We start from the raw sequence: 9,011 nt of genomic DNA, 5'->3' as shown, positions 1-9,011 counted from the left end.
CCCCAGCCATGGTACATCAGCCTTTCTTCTCGCCGCCATTGTATATATATACAGTTGTACGACCCTCGAGATACCATTTTTTGCTTTCTCGTCCTACGATACAGTGCTCTTGATAACAACCCACCAAAGCAGCTTTCTTAAAGTCTTACTTCCCCTCGTATCACCCCAACATCCATCTCTGCTATATCTTCACGCGATCGACCCCAACATTCCTGGACACCATGTCTCCCTCGCCCACCCCTCAACCCTGGGACCAGTGGTCGCAACAGCAGCAGCAGCAGCAACAGCCCCAACATCACTCTGGATATCCCCTGATGGATCAGTCTGTGTTCCCTCAGTATGCCCCCCCGCCAACTCAGTACGATCCGAGGACAAGCCAGTATGATCCGAGAACTGTTGTCACCTCTGGTCCCCTCATCGCACCTCACATGGCTCCTCACTATGTGACAGCACCAGCCTATGGTGTATCTCCCATTTCGAACATGAAGCCTCACTTTTCCACACAGACTCACTACTCTTACGGCCAGTACGACCAACCTACAGGCCATCTAGCCATGCCTTACTCTCGCATGAGCCCCCAGCAAGAGCGCCTCGGCCTCCCCATGGTATCTCAAATGCCCCAGCAGCAGCACCTTCACAGCCAGCAGCGCCAACAACGCAGTCCCTCAGCCGCCAGGAGCGAGACGCTGAGCGCTCCCAAGACACCGGATCCCATGAACACAAAGGAGATTACCTACAACAAGCCTGTCATGACAGATGATGTAGTCTTCACGACTCCTGTTGATGTCATGATGAAGGCTCTTCAGAAGAGGAAAGATAAGGAGGATCTTGCGAGCAGCAACTCCTCCGAGGTTGGTGCTGGCAGCGTCAAGTCTGAGCCCTCTTCCCCTCATCCGGTAAGCCTTCTGCCTCGCTCCTAGGTCGACAAATGCTGACTTTTCCAAGTCCAGTACAGATGGTAGCCAGGAAACTACCGACAAGGTGAAGAAGTACAGGTGTCCCTACGACGGATGCCCCAAGAGCTTCCAGCAGAGCACACATCTGGAAACACACAAGCGCGCCCATACTGGCGACAAGCCCTACGTAAGTATGTTCCTGGGCCACATGACCGACACGTACTAACTCCGACCAGAAATGCGAGTGGCACGGATGCGGACGTCGATTCTCACAGCCTGGCAACTTGAAGACACACACCCGACTTCATACTGGCGAGCGCCCTTTTGAGTGCGAGATGTGTGGAGCCTGTTTCGCGCAACGCGGCAACTTGACTGCGCACAAGGCCACACACAGCAAGACGAAGCCCTTCGTCTGCAAACTTGATACGTGCAATAAATGCTTCACGACACGGGGAAATCTCAAGGTAAGCTTCAGGTCATCAGGCTATAAGGAATTCAGTTTCATTGACAGATTACGTGCAGAACCACCAGAACAAGTATCACAAGGAGACAATCGCCCAGCTTGTTGACTGGATTATTTCTCTTACGGACGTTGACGCTCTGTCAGCTAAAGACCGTGACTTGCTCTGGTACTTTTCCAATATCTACAAGAACAGCAACAAGGGCATCAAGGGCCGAGGTCGCGACCGCCGAGTCAGCGAGGTCCGCATGGGCAAGACAAAACTCAGCTCGCCCGGCATGGGCCTCCCCCGATCAAAGATGCTCGACTCCTCCTTCTCCCGCCTTGGACTCGGCTTCTGAGAGACGAAACACGAACAAACGCTAATGTGGCGACGACGATCACACGCTTCCTTACATCATCATTCCGCGGGGTTTTCTTACAGTCAGTTTTTGAATTTGGCTCTCACTTATTTATTCCCCTCTGCCGGACTATGCGCCGGCGAGGAACATGTACCACCAAAAGCGCGCGAACAGGGACGGCACCAATATTATCGAGCGATACCAGGCGTGCCTTAGGGCCGCGGCATCAGGAAAATACACCGATGCGGAGGCTGCGAGTCTTTTCTCTATTTTTCCGTCTCTTTTCCTTGGACTATACTTCTTCATTTTTACGAAGCATGTTTACCACGACTAAAAGCGAGCATGTGGGGGACTGGCCATGGCGAGGCGGTCAGCGGCGTTGTGTGCGGTTGCACTCTGGAGTTACTAGACCCGGAGATATTACGCTGCCGATTATGGGAGGATTGGGAAGATGATGCACCCCCTTGCCTTGTGCGGGACGGGGAGGGGTTTTTGCGTGTACAATATTCAAGAAAACATGGCGAATGACAAGAGCTTGGCGAACATGGGACGGTGAATACGGGATCACATAAAGAGGAGGGCACGGGACCGAGACCCAGACCAGGGCGGTCAAGCATTTGCGCAGTTCGTGGTATCCCTGCGACGACAACGAGATGAGATGGGGGGGGTGGTGGTTCAGTCATCAAGAAATAGGGCTCGCTCGGACTTTTTTCCTTGGTTACATTTTCTGATAGAAAACGAACAACTGTCGAATCAACTATTCCTGTCACTTTGCTGTATGCCATTGCCTAGTATTATGGAACATGGGGTGATTCAATGGCAGCACGTCTGAGGTTTCTGTCGACATAGTTATTGAGGTTTCGAGCCGTATCGGGACAGCTGCACTTGAGCCCCTGTCGTTTCGCCCGTGGAACCGGGCTGGTGCTCTCTGAAAGTTTTTGGTACCGCCCGTCACTTCGCACACACCCGCCTCGACACGACACTCTCGAGTGAGGCTTGAAACGGATGCTCCTAGCGGGGGGAGAGCTGTGGCGGCGCAGGATCTTCTCCCTCCCCCCCCCCCCTTTCCCACCGGGGAAGCTCCGCGAGAGGCCAAGCGTCGACGGCAAGGCAGGCAAGCCGATCCAGCGTCCCAGTGACCCATCCAGCGGGGTGGGTTCTCAGGGCTGGTTGGCACACAGACTTGCTTTTGCTCTGGTCCTCTCCACTGCCCATGCCGCTGTCATATCTCGCACGCGCGCGCGGATGGTGGTGACGGGGAACAGGGCGTTGGGACCAGTTGCCTTGCTCTCGATTGAGGGTGTGCCCGTGACAGAGCCACCGATTTCTGTCTGCTCATCCAGATTCCCATATCGGTCGGAGGACAGGAGCGCGGGGCGGCGGAGACTTCTCGGCTTGGGATGTCAATTGAAACGTAAAATGGTAGTCATCGGGAAACACAGCGACTGTTCAGCTGCCTACCCGCCCCTTCCCTTGCCCTGGTGACCATTTTACCTTTCTCTCCTAGTGGCCCCAAGGCAAGGTACCAGCAAGCAAGCAAGCAAGCATGAGGCGGGATCCAGTGCGGACCGAGGAGCGCGCCGGGACGTTGAGGTCGCCGATCCCCGCCCCTGATTGCTGGAACCAGGCCCTTTTTGGTTTCCAGGATAAGGTACTGTACTGTACGTAAGGGGGCTGATGTCGTAGCTTGATCTTAGGTGACAACGCGCCTTGAGGCTGGAGATGTGGCTAAATCCCGCAACGCTGGCATCGTACAAGCTTGCCTGATAACGTACCTACTAGGTACTGTAGCATGCTACCTAGTTAGCTTACTTGAGATGCGGTTCACAGAGTGGTGATCCGTCAATGGGGAAGGGCGATTGTCCACCCTTCCCCCCCCCCCACGCGATACCCAAGCACGCGGGTTATGGTGTTTGACGTGATGGTCAGTGAACGGACGGTAGGAAGAAAGGAAGGGGGGGGGGATCCTTTTGGCATCCTCCAATCTCAACAACGTCCGGGGCTTTCATTATCTCCCCTGCCATGTGCTACTGTGCCGTTGTGCCGGGAAATTCCAATTTTCGGGGGTCACGACATGAAGCGGGGGAGCAGACCTTTGGGACCAATAACCCTTTTCATCCATTCCAATCCTATGGCTTCCCTCCCCCCAAGGAGACCCTTTTCATTTTAGTGTACAGTGCTGAACTTAAAATTTTGGGGCCCCTTACCAAGAGCCATTAGAGCGCGTAGATCAACGAAGCCGGTTGGAAAAAGCCTTGATTGGTGACGAGGATCTTTCTGACCTGTCACTCACAATGTCATGGTTCAGCTGCCCTCTCCCCCCTCCCCCCTCCACCCTCCCTCCTGCCATCGCGGTGGCCGCCATAAACAAACCCCGAGCATCATCTCTACGCTCGAGGACCGAACCAAGGCATTGCTAATCCACTCACAACTGGCCTACCGGGTCTATGGAGAGGATGCCAGGTCAGCTGGTCAGGATTGCTGGGCGGGTTTATGACATGCCCCTCCACCACCACCCACTCAACCCTTGTCCGACTGTCCGAAAGAGTCGTCCCGACGCGAAAGCATCCGGGATGATGTCCTCCCCCCCCCCTTCACCCTGGGCCGACCCCCCCGGGCCTTGCATCGGCAGCGGCTTCGTTCCGGATCAATACCAAGGCGAGGCTGATTGATAGGTTCCCAGAAAACCGGTCGCGCCTGTGAGAGCGAGCGAGAGAAAGCATGACGAGGGGTCACCTTTTTCTGCTGCCCGGGGGTTTTCTCTTTCGTCAACGAGGTGGAGGGGGATTCGCAATTGAATCGTAACCCCCCCCTCCTTGGTTTCCAGTCCGTTCCCAAAACCCTGATCCTGGGCCAACACACCCCCTCGTTGCTTTGCTCCCTGCTGGGGTGACAGAGAAAGGGAGGTGTAATGTGAGAGGTGGGGACGCATTGAGTGCAGTAGGCTCGCCGAGGAGACCAGGTTGAGGGGGGGAGGAGGAGTTGAGTGGCAGTGAAGTGTTCAGTCAACGTGAATGATGTGATGCCTGCGTGTCCGTCTGCCCAACCTTGGCCGTTGGCGATACACCCCTCCATCTGGAGCCTGCCTTAGAAGTCCGAGGGCCGGGCATCACCGCCTCGAAGATACTGTCGTTGAGATGTAGGGAGAACAGAAGAAGGCAGCAGCAGCAGCAGCATGTGCATTCTGCAGGCTTTCACCGCCCCGTGTCTCGGACAGCCGTTCGACGCCCTTAGACGTGGTCGTGGTTGTGGCGCGTCTTCTGCAGCAGATGCAGTGATAAAGTCAACAAGTCGTCGTTGACAGCGGGTCAAGGCGGTCAAGATGCCAAACTGGTTTATGCAGGCTGGTCTCTGTTGAGGGGCGGGTTGGCAGATCAGATAGGTTTTTTGGGGGGGGAGGGGGGGTTCTGCAAGTGGTGATGGAGGACCACTGCGCTGACTGTTTCCGAACGTGCATGGCTACTCTGTTGTTGAAGATGGTGGTGTGTCGTCAGTCGGTCGGTCAAGCAAGTCGGTCATCATGCAGGTGATAGACGGACACATGGCCGCGAGGAAATTGACCCCTCCTGCTGGATGCGATCATGATGTCTCGAACCAACAATGACTGGCAGCAAGACGCCGTGGAGAAAAGTAGAGCATTCCAGTCCATGGTCCATCCACCTACCACGTCGTCCGATAGCGACACACCGACGATCCGTCACATTCTGTCCGGCTGGAGGGGTCTCAGAAGCTCGAGAAGCTTCTGAAGGGTTGTCTGGGGTCAAGGAACAAAGGTATCGCCTGCATATGCACGTTGAACTCGACACAGCCGTCTACGACACTTTTTCTTCGCCGCCCCGTCCCTCCCTCGCGGCGATACTTGGTAGGTAGGCCGAACTACCCATTGCAGGTCGCTGCAGCGCAATGTACCACTGCCGAATTGAAGAGATTTCCGCCTACGGAACGTGGTTGAGGCAGCCGATACGCGGCTGCCGGCCAACCACGACCAGACCTACGCTGCTGCTCACACCTGCACCGCCTTTTTCCCTTGATCTACCGTGTCAACCGGAGATGAGCTCTGACCGCTACTACACAGATGAACGAATCGAGAGCCTCCACCTGCGCAGACCCTCCGAGCCTACCGGCTTGTATCGTCTGCATCCCTTGCGCAGCGAGGATCGACAGGCAAAGTAGAGCGATATTCCTCGTTAGAGTCTGGGCCCCCGATGCCTGACGTCCGGCAGCTATCCTGACCTTACACGAGGAACCGTCAGGCGCAATCTCCCCCTCCCCCCCCAGTCCGACTGCCGTGAATACATTCTGAGGCTCTCATTGCTCTGTCCACTCACGACAAGTGAAAGCTGACAGCTCTTTGTCCCCCTCCTCCATCCCTACCTACCGTAGGATTGAAGGAGGGGGAGGGGGGCTCAGGGCAGTCAGCAAGGCTGGGCGTTGCGAATGGCTGAAATGGACGAGGGGCTAGAACGGTTCCGTGAGTTTCAACCTTTTCTGACACTCATGAACGAATCATCCTTCTCAGGACATGGAGCGACAATCTTGACACACGCCTCGACGATGCATCACGGTGCGTGATTGGCCGCGCGGAAGAGCCGAATGAAGGCAAGGGGGAGGGTGGGTGGTGGCCAAGGGAAAAGACTGATTCTCGTTCTGGATCTCTAGCCCCCGTGCAGCGTCGACACGAAGAGGATGTTGTCCCCGGCCTTCAGCTCATAGGCCTCCTCGCCCTCCAGCTCCCAGTCTGCGTCGTTGATGAGGACTAGGATGCCTGGTCGGCTGGGTGAGACGGATCAGCCATTGAGAAAAGATTTATGATGAGGATATCCATCGATAAGGTGGAGAAGAAGGGGGGGGTGGTAGGCAGTCAGTTGACAGCCCAACTACTGGACACAGGCGAAGGTTGTTTGTGATGAAGGCTCGACGGGATCCCAGGGAGTGTCACGACTGACTGGCTGTGACAGACAGCCTGAGATGTAAGGGGGGGGCGAGTGGCTGGACATACATGTGATCATCGAGGACGAAAAGCTCCTTGCGACTGTCTTTCATGACGTTCTTGCAGAGGTGGTCGATGAGATGAGCAATGGTCGCAGGCTGGCCATCCTCGCTGCGCGAAGGGATCGAGACAGCATGCTTTCGCTGGTCCTCGAACAGCATCTCGAGCCCGCCTCTGCACGAAAGGTCAGTCAGCGGGGAAATAAAACAGCCAAAACAAAAACAAAAGACGTGCGACGAGGCAAGGGAGCGAGTGAAGTCGAAGAAGGCTGGTTCTGCCTCTTGGTACCTCCAAAAGACACCCCCTTCACCCCTTCAAAAAGTCTTGAAGATGGGGGGTTCAATGCGGATAGTTGACTCACGAGAACTCGACGGTGAGAGATGTCTCTTCCATGCTTGTGTCTTGAACAGCAGAGATACCTTGCTGCAGATGTGCTGTGTAAGGGTATCGGAGGCCCCGACGTTGATCTTGGATCTGATGGAGGCTGTGTGTGGTGGTGAAATGGAACGGAGCCGCAAGTTTGACAGCGGATGCGGGCGCCCGTTGCAGAACCCCCCCTCCCCCCTTAGGGCGGTGCGTCAGTGGAGTGTTTTGACGTTTCTTGTAGCTAAAGTATACCGTACACTCACACACTGACCGAGCAGCCCGCCGTATTCTTGCTCTGCACAGAAAATTCGACGTCAACTCTTCCAGTCACTGCCATGAACCAATCAGAAGACGGTAATTGATGAGTCCTTGGATTCATCCATCAACCATCTACCACGTCGGTATCCCTCGTCCCATCATGCCCGACCTTCAAGCAACGGCCGAGTATCTCTCTACCGGTGCTAATAGGCACACTGCCATCGCCGACTGGAGCCAGTCTGGTGTGCTTGCCTTTGGTGCCAACTCCAACATCTGTCTCTGGACACCATCTGTAAGTGCCCTGACCTGATCTGGTATCAGGCCCAGTGACTGACCCAAAGAAAACCCTCTAGGCAAGCAGTCATGTTGGTATTGAAGGCATTCTGAGTGGTCACAAGGATGCGGTCAAGGCGGTCAAATTTCTGCCGCCAACAGAAGGCGGCAACGAGGTCATCATCAGCGGCTCAGACGACAAGACGCTGAAGCTGTGGGCGCTCAACGCGGACCGCGCTACAGGGCAGTGCATTCAAACTCTGACGGATCACACGGCGCCCATCAACACTATTGCCATCCTCAAGTCAAGAAATCCTTCGACGCCGACCCTCATTGCAACGGGTGCTGCCGATGCAACGTTCCGAGTGTGGAAGTATGAGGCAGGCCGTCTCCTCCTTCTGAGCACCATCAAACCGACACCCAAATTCTTCCCCCTCACTCTCGCCCTCAGCACCCTCGATCATGAGGACGATGTCGTTGTTCTCGCTGTGGCAGGCACCAAGGACATTATCCAGATCTATGTTGCCGCCAACACAGCCGCCACTCTAGACTTCCAGCTGCAGGCGACCCTGACAGGTCACGAAGGCTGGATTCGATCGCTCGACTTCACATGGGAGAGCAGTGCCGCTGAAAGTGACCTTCTTCTAGCCTCCGCAAGCCAAGACAAATACGTCCGTCTCTGGCGCCTCCACCAGGGCAGCGAACTCCCCGCCATGACGAGCAACGCCGACCCCGCAACGAGTGCTTTTTTGCCGGGCAAGTCACCTGCCAACAAGGCCCACCGACTGCAGTCCTGCGACAAGGTCTTTTCCATCACGTTCGAGGCGCTCCTTTTGGGCCACGAAGATTGGATCTACAGCGCAAAGTGGTTCCGTTCTGAGACGGAACAAGGTGGCGGCGGCGGCGGCGGCGGCACCAACAGGCCCCTGCAGCTCCTGTCCACGTCAGCCGACAACTCTCTCGCCATCTGGGAAGCGGACCCCGCATCGGGCATCTGGGTCAGCATGGTACGACTGGGTGACATCAGTCGCGAAAAGGGCGCCACGACAGCGACGGGCAGCATCGGCGGGTTCTGGACGGGCCTGTGGGCGCCTGACGGCCAGTCGGTGGTGTGTCTCGGCCGCACGGGTAGCTGGAGGCGCTGGGTGTGGGATGGTGCGAGGGACGAGTGGAAGCCCCGCGCTCTCGATCAGCGGACACACAAAGGCCGTGACGGGAATTGCGTGGGCCAAGGGCGGCGAGTCCCTGGTGTCGACGAGCAGCGACCAGACGACGAGGCTGCACGGGCGCTGGAAGGAGGCGCACGGCGAGACGTGGCATGAGATATCGAGGCCCCAGATCCACGGGTACGACCTCAACTGCATCGATACGCTGGGAGCGACGCAGTTTGTCTCGGGCGCTGATGAGAAGCTCATGCGCGTCTTTGG

General features: G+C 56.4%; 3 protein-coding genes across 3 annotated transcripts in view; 2 read left to right on the top strand and 1 right to left on the bottom strand.

Annotated features, from left to right (window-relative positions):
- Positions 1–221: 221 nt before the first annotated feature.
- On the top strand, positions 222–1,697 carry VDBG_00166 (zinc finger protein; the record flags this gene model as incomplete). The annotated part of the gene is made up of 4 exons (XM_003008439.1): positions 222–896; positions 946–1,083; positions 1,133–1,360; positions 1,419–1,697. The coding sequence occupies 4 exons, from the start codon at positions 222–224 to the stop codon at positions 1,695–1,697; spliced, it is 1,320 nt and encodes a 439-aa protein (XP_003008485.1).
- Positions 1,698–6,352: 4,655 nt separating this feature from the next.
- Positions 6,353–6,848, bottom strand: VDBG_00165 (conserved hypothetical protein; the record flags this gene model as incomplete). Its single annotated transcript, XM_003008438.1, has 3 exons — positions 6,353–6,462; positions 6,579–6,646; positions 6,697–6,848. The coding sequence occupies 3 exons, from the start codon at positions 6,846–6,848 to the stop codon at positions 6,353–6,355; spliced, it is 330 nt and encodes a 109-aa protein (XP_003008484.1).
- A 623-nt stretch (positions 6,849–7,471) lies between these two features.
- VDBG_00164 (elongator complex protein) overlaps positions 7,472–9,011 on the top strand; it is a gene marked incomplete at both ends in the record, with an annotated part of 2,694 nt that continues 1,154 nt past the window's right edge. Inside the window, 2 exons of the mRNA XM_003008437.1 lie at positions 7,472–7,603; positions 7,665–8,897. Of these exons, the coding sequence (XP_003008483.1) occupies positions 7,472–7,603; positions 7,665–8,897 (1,365 nt within the window). The remainder of the gene's footprint in view (positions 7,604–7,664; positions 8,898–9,011) is intronic.

The sequence above is a fragment of the Verticillium alfalfae genome, genomic scaffold (genome assembly GCF_000150825.1).
Source record: "Verticillium alfalfae VaMs.102 supercont1.1 genomic scaffold, whole genome shotgun sequence".
In the NCBI taxonomy this organism is placed as follows: Eukaryota; Fungi; Ascomycota; class Sordariomycetes; order Glomerellales; family Plectosphaerellaceae; genus Verticillium; species Verticillium alfalfae.
This window is presented reverse-complemented; position numbering and strand designations above follow the sequence as displayed.